At 63.1% G+C, this 18517-nt stretch overlaps 1 protein-coding gene across 1 annotated transcript; it reads left to right on the forward strand.

Annotated features, from left to right (window-relative positions):
• Positions 1 to 6970: 6970 nt before the first annotated feature.
• NUF2 (NUF2 component of NDC80 kinetochore complex) lies at positions 6971 to 18226 on the forward strand. The gene is made up of 14 exons (XM_055122036.1): positions 6971 to 7137; positions 10304 to 10440; positions 11174 to 11248; positions 11742 to 11818; positions 11994 to 12055; positions 12493 to 12590; positions 12913 to 12986; positions 13096 to 13192; positions 13278 to 13340; positions 15339 to 15476; positions 15906 to 16046; positions 16141 to 16316; positions 16775 to 16910; positions 17029 to 18226. Exons 2-14 carry the CDS (start codon positions 10318 to 10320, stop codon positions 17161 to 17163), a joined length of 1395 nt encoding a protein of 464 aa, XP_054978011.1. The 5' UTR covers positions 6971 to 7137; positions 10304 to 10317; the 3' UTR covers positions 17164 to 18226.
• Positions 18227 to 18517: the final 291 nt, after the last annotated feature.

An 18517-nucleotide genomic window follows, 5' to 3' on the forward strand; every position in this document is an offset into this window, starting at 1 on the left:
AGAGCGGGCGATAGAGAGATGGAGGAGGGAGTGAGAGAGAGAGAGGGAGAGGGAGAGAGAGAGGGAGAGAGAGAGGAGGGAGACGGAGAGAGGGAGATGGAGAGAGGAGAAAGAAAGGGAGGGAGAGATGGAGAGAGGGAGCGGGGAAAGAAAGGAAGAGACATGATGAGAGAGGGAGAGAGAGGGAGAAGGAGAGAGGGAGAGAGACGAAGAGAGGAAAAAGGGAGGGAGAGATGGAGAGAGATGAAGAGAGAGAGGGAGAGAGCGGGGAAAGAAAGGAAGAGACATGATGAGAGAGGGAGAAGGAAAGAGGGAGAGAGATAGAGAGATGGGGGAGAGAGAGACGGAGAGAGGAGAAAGAAAGGGAGGGAGAGATGGAGAGAGGGAGAGAGAGACGAAGAGAGAGAGGGAGAGAGTGGGAGATAGAGAGATGGAGGGGGGAGTGAGAGAGAGAGAGGGAGAGGGAGAGAGAGAGAGGGAGAGGGAGAGGGAGAGAGAGAGAGAGAGAGAGACGGAGAGAGAGAAGTGCCTGCATGGAGGCGGGCAGGGGTGAGCGGTGGGGGGTGATGGGAGGGAACCCGGGGCCACTGGTGCCGGGAAACGTGCCCGGGGGAGGGGCGGGTGACAGACACTGTATGATGGAAACCCGACCACGAGCAGCTCTGTGAGGGTCTGTCTCACAGTCATTCAATTAAAAAAAAAAAGAAAGAAAATTAAAAATAAAACAGACGGGGACCGAGTTCCCACGACACGCAGTGACACCGGCCCCCGCGTCTATGCGAGTGGCCCATGGCTCCCGTGTGACCGTGAGTGTCTCCGGTCGGAGCACTGAGGCGAGGGCATCAGCGCCTGCCACCAAGGCTGGGGGTCAGCGGGGAGGAGGCCCCGGCACCCATCCCCCCACTCTGTCCGTTCCCGGCCTCTCGGCTGCCTCAGGTGGCAGCAGGGAGCCGGGCTTCTGGAAGCTTCTTCCTTGGCTCAGCTCGCTCCCCCCACCCCCACGCCCGAGTTCCCCCCCTCGAGGGAGGGCTCGGCTGTAAAAGGGGAAAGAATCTGCCCGTGTGAAGTCACAGCCGCCTGCCGGCCGGCGTGGACACCTCAGGGCTTCTGAGCTGGGGGGGTGGGGGGTGGGGGCTGGGCGCTCTTCGCCAGCTCTGAACAGAAGCGTTTGGAATATTCCAGAAGCTCGGCCCGTCGTTGGAGGGCGCCCAGGGCAGAGAGAGGGACGGGTGTCGGGCAGTGGGCACGGCCTGGACGTTTTTCTGATTTTCCTCCCCACTCTGGTGACTCTCGGACCTTTGCGGTGGCTGGTCTCGGCTTCCTGTGCGGTTCCCTCCTCCCACCCCCGGCGTCCACCCGCTGTCCACCCGCTGTCCACCCGCTGTCCCTCCAGGCCCCGCTCACAGCCCCCGGGGTGCCCCCCCGGGGCTATTCTGCATGTTTGCATGTTTGCCTGATTTTCCCAGGAAGATCGAGTTGTTGCCTTGTCCTGACATGTCCCGGCCCCCCGGGCTGGCTGGGCCGCCCACAGACACCCCCCCCCCCCGGGGCTGCACACGCCCACCGGGGCCGGAGCAAGGGAGGCTGCCGGCGACGCCCCCCGTGGCGCCCCCACGCATGGAACACGGTGCCCACCACGGCTGGACACAAGGCCGGCGGCCACGGAACGTGGCAGCTACGGCCACGAGTGTGGGTGTCTGTGGGTGAGTGGGAACGTGGCACCCCCCGACGCAGGTGCCTGCTGCCACGGAATGTGGCACCTTGTGGTCCCGGAATCCTCCCGCTGGGTCCTTTCCTGCCTCTGTGCCCTCAAAGAGGGCTGCCGAGACCCCCGAGAAGAAGACGCTTTCCTGGGGTCGCACCGGAGACTGGCCCTGCAGGGGGTCGCGCAGACGGCCCCCGCTCGGGCCGGCCACAGCTTGTCGCGCTTGGACTGTCTGGGGGAGACCCTGGCATTTCCGCCCCTGCCACCCCCCCGCCCTGCGCGGAGCCAGGAGTAGCCCCCCAAGCACGGCTGGGTGCGCCCCCCCCAATGAAACCACGAACAGGTGGGCCCTGCTGGCAGCACGAAGGCTCCCCAGGAGAGGAAGGGGGGGCGGGAGGGGAGGCAAAGCCCAGTGGGTGTGTCTCGGGCCAGGCGACCCCCGCCAGTGGCCCCTGTCCCGGCAGCCTGGGTGGGCGTCCCATGCTCCACAGGGCCGGGCTGACCCGAACTCTCTCCCTTCCCAGCCCGTGGGAACTTCTCCGCCGGGCTCCCCTGAGAGCCCGTGACATCCTTCTGTCCCCCGGGGCGGAGGGCGAGTGGCCGTCCTTCCAAGGCCGAGTTCCCAGGTCTGTGTGTCCCCTGCAAGCTGCAGCTTCAGAAGCTCCCTCATGGCTGGGGGTGCTCGGAGAGGGGGGTGCGGGGGGGGGAGAGCTCCTTGCAGAGGAGGTGGCAGGCGGGAGGGCAGGACGGCGGGGAGGGCCCCTGGGCTGGACCCCTGGATCCCGGGAGGTTCCTCAACCCACACCGGGAGGGGTCCCTGAGCACAGGACCAGGAGTCATCCCAGAGCACTGTGGGGGGAGGTGCCATAGCAAAACCCACCCAAAGCAGAGCGTGGCCGAGGGCACCACCCGGGTTGCCCTGGGACCCCCTTGCCACCCAGGCTTGACAAAGACCCGTGGCAAGAGGCCTGGGAAGCTTCTAGCAAGTTCCGCCCCCCCACTCTGCGGCTCCTGTGGGCTCTTGAAGGGCCCAAACTCACAGCCTGCTCTGGGGGTCTCTGCCCGGGGCCCTGGCACCTGTGGATGCATCATCCCTGGCTTTGGTGCATCAACTTCCTTATGCAAAATGTGTCACGAGTGACGGATTTTAACAGCTTGTTGGCTTGTGTTAATATTTCCCTAGAGAAATTACCGTGACACTCTTGAAATAAGCACAAGAGGGGCCGGAGCGGCAGCTCAGCGGGGAGGGCGTTTGCTTTGCTTTGCACGCGGGTTCGATCCCCGGCATCCCATATCATCCCCTGAGCACCGTCAGAAGTGGTTCCTGAGTGCAGAGCCAGGAGGAACCACTGTGCATCGCTGGGTGTGACCCTAAAAGGAAAAAAAAAAAAAGCAAAAAAAAGCAAAAAAAAAAAAAGAACCACAAGAACCACGAGATCTCATGCACCGTCATCATGGTCACCAAAATTGCCATCGGCAGGGCCGGGAGTGATGGCACAGGGTGGAGGATGCTCACCGTGCATGGGGATCCCGGCACGCCACAGGGTCCCCCGAGCACTGGCAGGAGTCCTGCCTGAGCACAGAGCCAGGAGTCAGCCCAGAGCACCGCCGGGTGTGCCCCATTAGGAACAAAGAAAAAAGCTGCACTCAACAAAAACGCTTTTATTGACGCCCAGTCCGTCTGGGCTGGCACCGGCTGAAAGGCCTAGACCTGCCTTGGAGCCAACTGAGTTTCAAAGGAAGCGTGGGCGCTCGGGACGAGAGCGTTCGGTGGCCGAGAGCCGCCTCCCCGGCTGGACGACAGTGATGGACGGACCCGGGGGTCGGAGAAGCAGGCCGGGCCCTGGCGTAGTCCGGCCTCTCCCTCACGTCATTGGTCGTTGTTTTGGTTCAGCTGTCAATGTTCCACCATCCTAGTCTCCTCGCGGGCCCCAGAGCCCTCTACGTCCAGTCATCATCGTGATTTAGTCCTTGTTCCAGTCCTCCAAGTCCCAAAGTCCCTTACGGCATCGCTGTGTCACTGTCATCCCGTTGTTCATCATTTACTCGAGTGGGCGCCAGTCACGTCTCCACTCGTCCCAGCCCTGGGATTTTAGCAGCCTCTCCTTACTCGTCTTTCCCAGTGATTGGAGGCTCTTTCAGGGTCAGGGGGATGAGACCCGCTATGGTTACTGTATTTGGCATGTCGAATATGTCACAGGGAGCTTGCCAGGCTCTGCCGTGCACCCTTACAGCATGGTCATACAGAAACTATGAAGGGTGGGGCAGACAGAGGTGGGTTCAACACTGTCATGACAACAAACAGAGGCAAAGGCCCTCCTTCAGGGGATTACCTCCAGGACAAGATCTCACCTGAGGGGTCAGCACTCCTGATTACTAGGAGACCCGCTCAGGGGCGGGATTCCATCCAGGGCATATTGCTCTGTCCCTCCCTCCGCCAGTAATCCATTTAAGCAGTCACAGGAAATTGACTTCTTATGATATTTCTAGCAGTGTCATCTTGTCTGAACACAGTAAGAGGCACTGCCACTGTCACTGTCATCCTGTTTCTCATCGATTTGTTCAAACGGGCACCAGTAACGTCTCTCATTGAGAGACTCATTGTTACTGTTTTTGGCATATCCAATACGCACGGGTAGCTTGCCAGGCTCTGCCGCTCGGGCTCCATACTCTCGGTAGCTTGCCAGGCTCTCCAAGAGGGGCGGAGGAATCGAACTTGGGTCTTAGGTTGGCCACATGAAAGGCAAACACCCTACCACTGTGCTCCAGCCCAGTAAGAGGCACATTAAGCTTAAAGGTGGGCTCTTCCTGGGACACCTCGCTCTGTATCCCACAGTCCCCAGGCCGGGTTGGTCTCCCCTAACCCCAGCAGGGTCCGTATCCAGTTACCTCTTCTGGGTCATGACGGGGTTTGTCCATGAACGTGCCCTTGACTTAAAGTTAAGTATCATGGCGCGTGGCCTGGCCCTTTTCGATGCCACGGTAGCTCACAGCTTGCCCTGGGTCCACCCAGTCCCTGGGTCGGGACCCTGCTTTGGAGCGCTAGGGGCAACTGAGGCTTAAGCCAAGTAAATACGGAGGCCCAGGAGTAAAGATTATTTTGGAGTCAGTGAACTCCCGTTACAAAGCACAGCACGAACCGTCTTCCTGGGTCTGCACAAAAGGGACATTGCTAAATAAACCCTGCACGTGGCATGGAGGAAAAAGAAGGGCAATATGGGACTACTGGTGCCTGATGGAACTGGGTGTGCCTCGGGAGCACTGTGGTGGGAGTAGCTCCACCCGCCTCAGCTCCCTGCGGGAGGAGCAGGGACACCCCAATGGCATCCAGCACCCACGAGGCAGGTTCTCCTCAGTTTGGTCCCAAGCCCCAACATGCTTGGGCAGGCAAATGCAGCTCCGAGGCTCGACGGGACACGCCCGGCCGGACTCAGCAGCCGCCCTGACCGCACCTACGCCTGAACCCCACATGTCTTTAAGGCTAGTAAGTGCCGCCGCCCCGCCACCCCCGAGAACGTTCTGTCCCTGATTAATGAATTCTGTGTCAGGGGACTCAGCTCTGGCTCAACAGCACACCCTAGTGGGCACGCTGAGAAGTGCCGCGGGAGTGGACGCCGGGCAGCTGTCCAGGGGCCGCCGGTCCCCTAAAATACTCTGAAACACCAACTGAAGATACAGACGAGCCCGGCGCGTCCTCCTGGCCGCCCAAAGCCACCTCAGTCCCCACGGGCGAGGGGCAGGCGCCACTCGAGTCCAGGGCTGGCGCACTAGTGGTCACTGCTGCAATGCTTCCGGGGCCTTCCGCCCGGTCCTCGCCATCACCGTCCATGTCCCCGCTGAGCTCCTGGGCATCGGGTGCTGCCCACGGGTTCCCCCTGGCCTGGGCTTCCCTTGGCTTTAAGAATCTGACGGGGTCACAGGGACAGGACAGCAGGGAGGGCGCTGGCCTTGCACATGCCTGTCAGGTTTGATCCCTGGCATCTCAGAGGGGCCCCGAGCCCACCTGGAGTGAGCCCCGAGCACAGAGCTGGGAGTCAGCCCCGAGCACAGAGCCGGGAGTGAGCCCTGAGCACAGAGCCGGGAGTGAGCCCTGAGCACAGAGCTGGAAGTCACCCTGAGCACAGAGCCGGGGAGTGAGCCCTGAGCAGAGAGCCAGGAGTCACCCTGAGCACAGAGCCGGGGAGTGAGCCCTGAGCAGAGAGCCAGGAGTCACCCTGAGCACAGAGCCGGGAGTGACCCTGAGCACAGAGCCAGGAGTCAGCCCTGAGCACAGAGCCGGGAGTGACCCTGAGCACAGAGCCGGGAGTGACCCTGAGCACAGAGCCAGGAGTCAGCCCTGAGCACAGAGCCAGGGGTGACCCTGAGCACAGAGCCAGGAGTGACTCTGAGCACAGAGCCAGGGGTGACCCTGAGCACAGAGCCGGGAGTGACCCTGAGCACAGAGCCAGGGGTCACCCTGAGCACAGAGCCGGGGAGTGAGCCCTGAGCACAGAGCCGGGAGTGAGCCCCGAGCACAGAGCTGGGAGTCAGCCCTGAGCACAGAGCCAGGAGTCAGTCCTGAGCACAGAGCCAGGAGTGACCCTGAGCACAGAGCTGGGAGTCAGCCCTGATCACAGAGCCAGGAGTGACCCTGAGCACAGAGCCAGGAGTCAGCCCTGAGCACAGAGCCGGGAGTGACCCTGAGCACAGAGCTGGGAGTGACCCTGAGCACAGAGCCGGGAGTCAACCCTGAGCACAGAGCCGGGAATGACCCTGAGCACAGAGCTGGGAGTGACCCTGACCACAGAGCTGGGAGTGACCCTGACCACAGAGGCGGGAGTCAGCCCTGAGCACAGAGGCGGGAGTGACCCTGAGCATCACTCGTCACCAGCGGGCACAGACGGCCACTTGGACACAGGGATCTGGTGTGAGCGAGGGGCAGCCCCCACCCCCCAGTGCCTCCCGCCCTGAGCACTGCCTGGGAGCACCCCCCAGCAGTGCGGCGGGGCCGAGCGGGCTGGGCCTGCCGTGGTTCCGACCGGGGGGCCCCGGACAGTCCCTGCATCTCCGCGTGTCCGGCCCGACAGCGCAGGGAGACCCCGGTCGGGCAGCGGGGGAGGGGCTCGGCACCGCCCACCCCGCCTGGGGGGCCCGACGGGGGCCGGACACGTGTCCCGGCCGAGTCCGTCCCGCACTCGCGGCGCCCGCCCCTCCCGCCCGCCGCCGCCGAACCCGGCGGCGCGAGCCCTCGCGTCACTTCCGGCCGCCCGCTGGGAGGTTCTGGCCGGCCGCGCTCGCGCCCTTTTGGGCCCCGCCGGGCGCCGTAGGGGGCGGGGCAGCGGTCGCGGGCGCGTTCGAAAGCGCAACGGTCGGGCGGGCGGACTGACGGAGAAGGACAGACAGGGAAGGGAGGACAGGCGGACGGAGAGACGGAGACGGGCAGGCGGGCGCAGGTGAGCGCGGCGGGCGCGGGGCGGGTCGCGCGCGGGCGCGCGTGTCTGTGTGTGCGTGTGTGCATGTGTGTACGCATGTGTGTGCGTGTATGCGTGCGTGTATGTGTGTGTGTGTGCGTGTGTGTATGTGCATGTGTGTGCGAGTATGTGTGCATGTGTGCGTATGTGTGTGCATGTGTGTGTACATGTGTCTGTGTATGCGCGTGTATGTATGTAGGATAACAATGGTTTGTCCCGCCTCCCTTGCCACAGGGAGCTCAGGTTTAAGTGCTCCCGAGTCACTCCCATTCCTCTGTTTATCTGTACTCTCTTCTCTGCACCCTCCCTCCCCAACCAGTTAATCCCCTTTTCCCTGCTCAGGTTCTGTTAGCTTGTAAGATCAGATCCTTCTAAGGGCTCTGAACTTGTAAGTTAGTGTCTTTGACACAATTTACCTTAGAGCAATGTCCTTTCTGTATGGACACAGGAAGACAGTTAATATTATGCTTTGTAACCTGGTTGCTGATTGACTCCCAATAATATTTACTCCTGGGCATCTGCTTTCTCGACTCAGTTGCCCTTAGTTCCTAGCACCCCAAAAGCAGGGTCTGACTACGGACAGAATGGACCCAGGGCAAGCTGTGAGCTACCCTGGCATCGAAATGGGCCAGGCCAAAGCGCCACAATACTCAACTACAAGTTGAGAGCATGGTCATAGACAAATGCTGTCATGATCCAAAAGTGACGACAAGACTAGGACCCTGCTGGGGTCAGGAAGACTAACCTGGCCTGTGGTCAGGAATATCCAGTGAATGTCCTCAGGAAGAACCAAACTTTAAGTCTGATACATCTCTTACTGTGCTCAAACAGAATGACATTGCTAGAAGTATTAGAAGTAGATTGACTACAACTGTTTAAGTGGATTTACTAGCTAAGAAAGTGACACACCCTTGTTTGGGTCCTACCCTTGAGTGGATCTCCCAGTAATCTGGAGTAATCTCTTTAGCTGAGATTTTGTTAATCTCTTGGAGGAATGGTCTTACCCCTCTTTGTTGATGTGTTAATGTTCCGACCCACCTTTGTGTCACCGCCCTATGTAATTGCTGTATGCACTAAGACTGCAGGAGAAGTGGAGGAGAAGATGCAGAAGCAGAGCACAAGGCGAAAGAGAATCAGGGAGTCATTGGAGCCAGAAGCAGGGGAAAGAAAGAGCACAACTCGAGTGAGAGTCAGAGTCAGAAGTTAGGGTCAGAGTCAGAAGTGAGAGCGAGGGGCTGGAGCGATAGCACAGCGGGGAGGGTGTTTGCCTTGCACGCGGCTGACCCGGGTTCGATTCCCAGCATCCCATATGGTCCCCTCAGCACCACCAGGGGTGATTCCTGAGTGCAGAGCCAGGAGTGACCCCTTAGCAACGCTGGGTGTGACCCAAGAAGCAAAATAAATAAATAAATAAATAAAAATAAAAAAGGAGAAGTGAGAGTGAGAAGGGGAACGGAGATTGGAATGAACTGCAATTGATACCGACCAGCCCGGCCCTCGTTCCTTCCTTCCCTGCCCATCGCCATCAGCCTCCCGGGGTGGGGGAAGCGGCGTGAGACTACTGAACGCAGGTGGTGGGAGAGATAGAGCCCCACTGCCCTCTGTGAACACACATGTATGTGTGTGTGTGCATGTATGCATGTGTGTGTATGCGTGTGCATGCGTGTATTTGTGCGTGTGTGTGCCTGTTGCATGTATGTGTGTATGCGCATTCTGTGCCTTTGTACACGCTTCCCCCCCCCAGACTGCCGTGACAGGACGTGTCAAACATACTGAGGGTCCGGCTCCCCCGCCCCAAGGGCTCCTGAGCCCGCCAGGTAGGCGCCTCCCTCCTGGGAGAATCACGCCCTTTCCCTCTCTGCCTTTATGGTTGTTCCTGGCGGGTCATACTCAGGCCTGGCCAGCGGGTTCCTGAGGGCCACGGTGGGGCCAGCGGGGAGGAGCTGAGGGCCAGCCACCCCGGGCTGGGCAGAGTGCAGCGGGGCGAGGCGGGGCGGCGGCGGCAGGGAGGGCTGGTGGGCAGCGCCCTCTCAGCTGGGGACACAGGAGGGGCAGGAGGGAGCCAGGGACCGAGCCTGGAGTGTCCCCACAGAGGAAAACTGGCCAGAAAGGTCAGACCCAACGCTCACATGTCACAGTGCCACCGCAGGAGCGGGCCGCAGCAACCCCCCCCACACGCGTGCCACGCAAGGCCTCCCCACACACATGTGTGCACACGCCAGCCTGTGCATGCAACATGACTCTGAAGCCCGTGGCTGTACTGTGGCTGTAACATGGAAGCTGTGTTTGTGGTGCCGCCCTAGACACGCATGTGTCTGTGTTTGTGTGTATGCATGTGTGTGCATGTATGTGTGTGCGTATGTCTGCATGTGTGTATACATGTGTCTGTGTATGCATGTATGCATGTGTGTGCGTGTGCATGTGTGTATACATGTGTCTGTATGCATGTGTATGTATGCATTTGCATGTATCCATGCATGTGTGTATGCATGTGTGTATGTGTGCATATGTGTGTGTGTATATATACACATATATACATATATATGGGCTGGAGCAATAGCACAGCGGGGAGGGCGTTTGCCTTGCACACGGCTGACCTGGGTTCGATTCCTCCGTCCCTCTCGGAGAGCCCGGCAAGCTCCTGAGAGTATCCTGCCCACAGGGCAGAGCCTGGCAAGCTCCCCGTGTCGTATTCGGTATGCCAAAGACAGTCACAAGTCTCATCATAGAGACGTTATTGGTGCCCACTCGAGCAAATCGATGAGCAATGGAATGACAGTATGTGTGTGTGTGTGTGTGTGTGTGTGTGTGTGTGTGTGTGTGTGTGTATGTGTGTGTGTATGTGGCCTCTGTGGATGGTTCTCGCCTGAATCTGCCTGTCAGGCCCTGCCCGCTGCGGCCGCCTCCCGCCCAGCTCCGAGAAGGAAAACCTGGCTTGGTGTCTGTCCCTCGGTCCCCACAGGGGAGCCGGGAGTGAGGGCGCTGCTTTAGACAGGGGTGACCCGGTGCTCTGCGGGCAGACGGACAGACGGGGAGCGACAGAACCTGAGGCTTCTTCCGGGAGCCGGGCTAGAGCCGGGCTTGTGAGTCCCGAGTCCCCGTTTCTCAGCCTCCAGCCCTGCCTGAGCCTTGTCCCCTCTCCCCCCAGCCCTGCCGGCGGCGATGGAGACGCTCTCCTTCCCCAGGTACAACGTGGCCGAGCTCCTGGTCCACATCCGCAACAAGATCCTCACCGGCGCCGACGGGAAAAACCTCTCCAAGACGGACCTGTACCCAAACCCCAAGGTAAGGGGGGGTGCGGCCCGCCCCCGGGGGCCGAGGGACCCTCGGGCGGCCACGTCCGTGCCCCGACCCCTGTCTGCACGTCGGGAACCCGCTCCATCCTACACCTGCGTCCGCGAGAATGGAAGAAGCGGCCTCGGACACATTAAAGAATATTACAGAGCTGGCGGGCGGGCCCGGTTATTCGTGGGCTGGAGGGGCCGGTGGCAGGTGGAGCCCAGCCCTGGACGTCTCTGGACGCTCACAGATTAATATCCGGGGCCGGGCCCCGGGGGTGCGGCTGGCCGTGACAGGCGCCGGCCTGATTCCGTTCCTTATTAAACGCAGACGCGCTCGCTGCTGCGGGCTCCCAGCTGCTCCGAGCACAATAAACGGGTTTAATGAGGGTGAGCCAGGGCCAGGCCCCTTCCTCCCCGTGACCATGTCCCGGGATCCAAACCGCGCTCCGAGCCCACCCGTAGGGGTCCGCTGATGTCGGGGAAAGGCCCTAGAGGACCCTTTCCCGGGCGGCGCCTGTCCCCTGGGCTGTGTCCAGGGTCACGCCTGAGAACTGGACGCCAGAGCGACGGTCCAGCCCGGGTCCCCCGTCGGGTCCCTGAGTCCCTGCCGGGGTCAGCACGGACGTCACATGGGGGCCCGTCCCCAGGGGCACCCCCGCTGCCCGCCTGCCCATCTCAGCTGCTCCGAGGGGCGGGGTCGGGGTGCGGGGTTCTGCTGAGCCGCGTCTCTGTTGCAGCCCGAGGTCTTACACGCCATCTACATGCGAGTGCTGCAGATGGTGTACGGGACCCGGCTGGAGCACTTCTACATGGTGAGTGCGGGGGGCGTGCACCGGGCACGGCGGGGCGGCCCCTTTTCCTTCCGGGCCTTTCCGGGGACGGACAGACGGACGGCAGATGGCATTTCTCGGGCTCTCCCCGGCTCTGACCAGGGCGTTTCCAGGCCACGGGCTTCGCCGGGAAGCCTCGCTCGGGCCCCGTTCCTCTGTGGAACGCCGCAGGCAAACCACGAGAGAACAGACGTGAAATGTTCGGCCAGTCAGGGGTCATGGCGCTGTCCTTGCCCGCTGCCCAGGCCTGATCCATCCCGGGCTCCACAGAGCACAGAGCTGGGAGTCCACCCGAGCACAGAGTTTGGAGTCCACCCTGAGCACTGAGCTCAGAGTCCGTCCACCCCGAGTGCCCTGGGGCGGCCCCTCCCGCCATTCCCTTTCCCCAACACCCTGGGCAGCACCGCGGTGCCGGCTCCGGGTGTGTGGCAGGCCGGGGCCGACTTGCCCACGGCCTCTCTGACTCGCCCCGCAGCTGCCTGTCCGCTCGGAGGTGGCATTCCCGCAGATCATGGAGGGCTTCCTGCCCGTCAGCAACCTGTCCCTGCACCTGTGAGTGGGCGGCCCCGTCCCTGTCCACGGACCTGGGTCCTCCCCTCCCACCCTGCCCTGGGAGGGCCGCGGCAGCTGGGCTCAGCACACGGCCCCCTGTCCTCTGACCTTTAACCCGGGAGAAGCTGGGCCCCGTGGCCGTGGCCACACTCTGTCCCGCTCTCGCCTCCTCCAGGGACTCCTTCATGCCCATCTGTCGGGTCAACGACTTTGAGATCGCTGATATCCTGCACCCCAGTAAGTGAAACGCCAGGCTGGGGCGCCCCGGGGCGAGGGGGCTTCTGGGGGGCCCCACGCCGGCAGTCCTTCTGCCGTCCGTCTCCAGAGAGCTCTTTCTCTCTGCTTTCGTTTTGGGGCTACACCCAGCAATACTCAGGGCTCACTCCTCAGTGCTCAGGGCTGACTCCTGGCTCAGTGCTCAGAGATCACTCCCAGCTCTGTGCTCAGGGCTCACTCTCAGCTCTGTGCTCAGGGATTACTCCTGGGCCAGTGCTCAGGACTGACTCCTGGCTCAGTGCTCAGGTATGACTCCTGGCTCTATGCTTGGGGGTCACTCCTGGCTCAGTGCTCAGGGCTCAGTGCAGATCTCAGAGGGCCGGCCTGTGGCCCCGCTCGGGGTCCCTGGCGGGAGAGGCCGAGACGCCAGGCGTGTCCCTCCGTCCTGCCCCCCCCAGAGGCCAAGCGGACCACCCGGTTCCTCAGCGGCATCATCAACTTCATCCACTTCCGGGAGGCCTGCCGGGAGACCTACATGGAGTTCCTGTGGCAATACGTGAGGCCACGCACGGTCTGGGCGCCCCCGGGGTGGCCTTGGGCGGCCGTGGCGCGGCCGTCAGGGTGCGAGGGCGCTGCCCCCCCTCAGTGACCCAGGACGGCGGCGGGGCCTGCCACGGTGGAGGCAGTTCTGTCCACTCCGGGTGGGCCCCCAGCGCCCACGCCCAGAGCCCCCGCGCCCGCTGCGTCCCTACCGTCTGTGTCCCCAGCGGAGGGCAGAGCGTGAGGCTGGAGCGGATGGGCCGGGGGTCCCCAAGGGCCCCGGCAGCCCCGCGTGCCCGGGGAGGGGGCGTCCCTGACGGACCCTGCGCACCCTGCAGAAATCTTCCATGGACAAGATGAGTCAGCTGGAGAGCGTCCACCAGGAGGCGCTGCAGAGGCTGGAGCGGCTGGAGTGAGCGCCCGGGGCGGGCGGGGGGGGGGGGGGTGCAGGGGTGGGGCGGGGCGGGGCGGGGCCGGGCGGGGCCGGCCAGGGCACGGCCCTGACCGCGTCCCCTGCCCAGCTCGGTGCCCGCCGGCGAGCAGGCGGAGTTCCAGCAGCTGTCAGACGACATCCAGGCGCTGCAGCGGACACTGAGCCAGGACTTCCGGCAGAAAACGGTACCCGGGACCCGGGCCTGGCGCCGCGGGGCGGCCCGGGCAGAGCTGGCCCAGGCGCTGACCAAGGCCTCCCCTCCCTCCCCAGGCCGTGCTGCAGGAGGCCAACGCGCAGAAGAAATCCAACATCTCGGAGAAGGTCAAGCGCCTGGTGAGCTCCCTGGGCAACGTCGGGGTGTCCCTGCCCCTCCCGCAGGGAGCTGAGGCGGGTGGAGCTACTCCCACCACAGTGCTCCCGAGGCACACCCAGTTCCATCAGGCACCAGTAGTCCCATATTGCCCTTCTCTTTCCTCCATGCCACGTGCAGGGTTTATTTAGCAATGTCCCTTTTGTGCAGACCCAGGAAGACAGTGGATGCTGTGCTTTGTAACGGGAGTTCACTGACTCCAAAATAATCTTTACTCCTGGGCCTCCGTATTTACTTGGCTTAAGTCTCAGTTGCCCCTAGCGCTCCAAAGCAGGGTCCCGACCCAGGGACTGGGTGGACCCAGGGCAAGCTGTGAGCTACCGTGGCATCGAAAAGGGCCAGGCCACGCGCCATGATACTTAACTGTAAGTCAAGGGCACGTTCATGGACAAACCCCGTCATGACCCAGAAGAGGTAACTGGATACGGACCCTGCTGGGGTTAGGGGAGACCAACCCGGCCTGGGGACTGTGGGATACAGAGCGAGGTGTCCCAGGAAGAGCCCACCTTTAAGCTTAATGTGCCTCTTACTGTGTTCAGACAAAATGACACTGCTAGGAATATCATCACTGTCCCTGTCATCCCGTTGTTCATCGATTGGTTCGAGTGGGCACCAGTAACGTCTCTCATTGAGAGACATTGTTACTGTTTTTGGCATATCCAATATGCACGGGGAGCTTGCCAGGCTCTGCCGTGTGGGCTCCATACTAGCTTGCCGGGCCCTCCGAGAGGGGCGGAGGAATCGAACTCAGGTCGGCCACGTGAAAGGCGAACGCCTTATTGCTGTGCTATCACTCCAGCCCAGGAATATCATAAGAAGTCAATTTCCTGTGGCTGTTTAAATGGATTACTGGCGGAGGGAGGGACAGAACAATACACCCTGGATGGAACCCTGCCCCTGAGCGGGTCTCCTAGTAATCGGGAGTGCTGACCCCTCGGATGAGATCTTGTCCTGGAGGTAATCCCTTGAAGGAGGGGTTTTGCCTCTGTTTGTTGTGGCCAGGCAAACTCTTACACTTACAGTCTAGCCCAGTGATATGTTTGGTTTTAACCAAACCAAAGCAGCACACATGTGTTTGGTTTGAACATACTTGCTTGTATTCTCTGACATACATTCTCCCTCTCGGAGAGCCCGGCAAGCTACCGAGAGTGTCCTGCCTGCACGGCAGAGCCTGGCAAGCTCCCCGTGGCGTATCCGATACGCCCAATACAGTAACAATAGCGGGTCTCATTCCCCTGACCCTGAAAGAGCCTCCAATCACTGGGAAAGACGAGTAAGGAGAGGCTGCTAAAATCTCAGGGCTGGGACGAGTGGAGACGTGACTGGCGCCCGCTCGAGTACATTGATGAACAACAGGATGACAGTGATACCGTGACACGGTTGTTAGGACAATGTTCAAGGCCACCTGTGTACCCCACCCTTCACGGTGTCTGTGTAAGGGACAAGACTCACCACTCAGAGGATGGGACTCTGGGACTCTGGGGACCAGAAGGACTGGGTGACGGCCATGACGGAGCAGAGGGCCCTGAGACTAGGACGGGATGAGGAAGAAAATGCAACGAGGGAGAGAACTGTGGCGCCCTGAGACCGGGATGACGGGACCATGATGACGGGGACCAACGACGCCGACAGTTGCGCCTGCGGGGGGAGACTGGACTAGCGGGAGGCGAGGAATAAACTCTCCCGAGCAGCCTGGCCCGTTTGCCCGTCCCCCTTCCTTCGTCCTGTCCACTGTCACCGCGGGCTGGCCTGGGGAGGCGGCTCTGGCCACCAAGCACCCACGCCCCGCGTGTGCACTTGGCCAGGGGCGCGGGCAGGCGCTCAGGGCTGGCCCGCTGGGACCCGGCCGCCGGTCAAGTGTCCAGGAGTGTGGGCGGGGAGCAGGGTCAGAGGGAAACCTGGGGCCTGGGCAGGGGTATGGGGGGCGGGGTCTGCCCTGATGCGCTGTCCCCCCTCCCCAGAACGAGCTGAAGCTGTCGCTGGCCTCCGCCAAAGAGCTGCAGGACAGTCTCAAGACCAAGATCGTGGACTCCCCCGAGAAGCTGAAGAACTTCAAGGAGCGGATGAAGGACACGGTCCAGAAGCTCAAGGCCTCCCGGGTGGGCCCCGCCCCCCCGCCCCGCCTCACCCCGCCCCGCCCCTGCCGGGCCTCCCAACCCCAGTGCAGGGCGCGAGCTCTGTGTCCCCTCCTGGGCCCGCCCCGTCTGCGGAGGGTCAGTTCCGTGGGTCAGTTCCGTGGGTCAGTGACCCCAGGCCAGGCCACCCATCCCCTCTGTCGGTGGGGCGACCTGGCGGGTGGGCGTGTCTTGGGCGGGTGGGCGTGTTGTAGGCGGTGGGCGTGTCGTGGGTGGGGCGGGGTGGCGGGTGGGCGTGTCTGGGCAGTGGGCGTGTCGTGGGCTGGGCGGTGGGCGGGTGTGTCTGGGGTGGGCGTGTCGTGGGCGGGGCGGCGAGGTGGGTGGGTGTGTCGCGGGGGCGGGTGGGCGTGTCCTGGGCACCGCGGCCCGAGCTGACCGCGCGGCGCCTCCCAGCAAGAGGTGATGGACAGGCTGGACGTGTACCGCGACTCGGTGGAGGGGCTGCCCGCCTGCCAGCTGGAGGTGCAGCTGTACCTCAGGAAGGCGCAGGAGCTGGCGGGCAGCAGGGACAGGCTGGCCCAGACCGCCAAGGAGGTGGGTGCCGCCCGCCTGCCCCGGGGGGCAGGGGGGGGACAGCGGGCGCCCCCGCCCCCCCCCCCCAGCTCACCGCGGCCCCCTGCCCGCGCAGAGCCTGACCCTGGAGGACCAGATCGAGAGTGCCCAGCTGGCCCTGAAGAAGCTGAAGGCGGAGGAGAGCGCGCTCCGGCGGCTGCTGGTGGCCAGGAAGGAGAAGCTGGCCACCGCCCAGCTGCGGAGGGCCAAGAAGCAGGAGGACGCCGAGCTCTACAAGCGCACCGTCCTCGAGTAGGGCGCCCGGGGTCGCGGGCGGGGCACCCGGGGTCGCGGGCGGGACACCTGGCGTCACTGGGTAGGTCACCCGGGGTCGCAGGCAGGTCACCCGGGGTCATGGGCAGGTCATCTAGGGTCACAGGCAGGCCACCTGGGTCATGGGTAGGTCACCCGGGGTCAAGACTAGTTACCTGGGTCACCGAGGTCACCCAGGGTCACGGGCAGGTCACCTGGGGTCACCAAGTAGGTAGCCCAGGGCTCCTTGGGTAGGTCGTCCAGGGTCACCAAGTGGGTCGCCTGGGTCCACTGAGTAGGTCACCTAGGTTATCGGGTAGGTCACCTGGGGTCACCAAAGTCACCCAAAGTCCTTGAGTAGGTCACCCAGGGTCACCCGGGGCCACTGAGTAGGTCGCCCAGGCTATCGGGCGGGTCAGCGGGGTCCCGGGCGGCCCCTGAGCCCTGTGCGCACCCAGGGACTGCGGCAGGGTGCAGGAGCGGCGCGGCGCCGTGTGCGAGCGGGTGGCGGCCCTGGCCCAGGAGGCGCAGCGCGTCAGGCTCAGCTCCCAGCAGCTGCGCGACGCGGCCCAGCGCGAGCGGCTCAAGGCCCGCGTGAGTCGGGGGTGGGGGTGGGGGGCCGCGGGAGGGACCCCCGCCCCGCCCCTGCTCCTGCCCCCGCCCACGCCCCTGCTCATGCCCCGCCCCCCGCCCCTGCTCACGCCCCCCCCAGGAGATCTTCCTCAACCTCAAGGCCGGGCTGGAGAAGTATCACGAGGGACTGGAGAGGGCGTCGGCCGAGGGGCGCGCGGAGCTGCTGGGGAAGGTGGTGGCGCTGAGGGCGCGGCTGTACCTGCCCAACAGCTGAGGGCCCCAGGGAGGGGGGGACGGGGCTGCTCGGCTGGGCACGACAGCCCTCACCTGGGATTAAAGTCGAGTCTAGTGTCACGTGTGCGTCTGCTCTAACTGCCTTTGAAACGTGGCCGCCCCCCGTGAACTCAGCACTCAGCACTTAACACTCAGCACCTAGCTCAGGCCACAGCCCCCACTGATGAGGTTGTCACCTGTGGCCCCTCTGGGATATTCCGGGAGCCCCCAGGGGTCAGACGCCCAGCGACCCCTGGGATTCAAGGCCGCCCCTCCTGTCCTAGCCCCTGTCATCATCAGGGGCAGCACCTCTGCGTGACAGGGACACCAGGGGCGAGTCTGAGCTCCAGGGCGAGCGGGTTCAGGGCCGGGCGGGTCAGGGCAGCGGCTTCCAGCCCCAGTTTTGTGCCTGTCACCATCCTCACTAGCTGCCATTTCTCACGGGCGCTGTGGGCTCGGGGGCCGCGGAGGAAGCTCAGTGGGTAGAGCACTCACCTTGCAGCCCCAGTTCCATCCCTGGTACCGCACAGGGGCCCCCTAAACCCCCCCGAAGGGACCCCCGGGAGCACCCCGGGTGTGCACCCAGCCCCCTCCCCCCAAGAGTCCCCCACTGGTTTCCTGGGAACAGTGGGTTCTCGGTGGCAGCAGACAGACAGTGGGGGCCCCGGCAGGCCCCAGCTGGCCGCTCCTCCCTTTGGAGGATGCTTGGGGCAGGCGGCAGGATTCGGGCCCAGGCCCCTGGGCTCCACACGGCTGCCTCTCCTGGCACGGGGGAGGTCACGGGACACGGGGCCCCGGGGCAGGCCTGGCGCATGCTCCAACTTCAGAGTGACCCTCGGCGGGTCCCCGACGGCCGCCCTCGCCCCCCCAGTCCCTCCGCCCGCCTGTCCTGTCCGCACGGCAGCAGGGGCGCGAGCCCGTGACGCAGACCCCGCCCCGAAAGGCGCCACACGGCTGACAAGGACCTGGGCACACACAGGTGCCAAGTTCAGAAGCATTTTGGCACCATCGGACTCTCTAGGAACTCCGGCAGGCAGGCAGACAGACAGACAGACAGACAGACAGACACAGGCAGGCAGACCCCGCTCTCGCTCGGCTGGCCTGGCTATGCGTACGCACCCTCCAGCCTGGCTCAGCTCTGCAGGGGGGAGGCCGGAGGGAAGCGCCTTCTCCGCTTGGGGGTGGGGTGGGGCGGGGGCTGGAGCCCAGCGGCTGAACAAATATTACTCATGTCGGTGGCGAGAAGAAAAGGGACTTTTGAATGAAAAAAAAAAAAAAGGATGAGGGGAAGAAGAACATGAGAGGCATTGTTTGCATATCAGAAAAATTAATCTACATGGGAAGGTCTGCAAAAG

The sequence above is a fragment of the Sorex araneus genome, chromosome X, assembly GCF_027595985.1.
Source record: "Sorex araneus isolate mSorAra2 chromosome X, mSorAra2.pri, whole genome shotgun sequence".
NCBI classification, from domain to species: domain Eukaryota; kingdom Metazoa; phylum Chordata; class Mammalia; order Eulipotyphla; family Soricidae; genus Sorex; species Sorex araneus.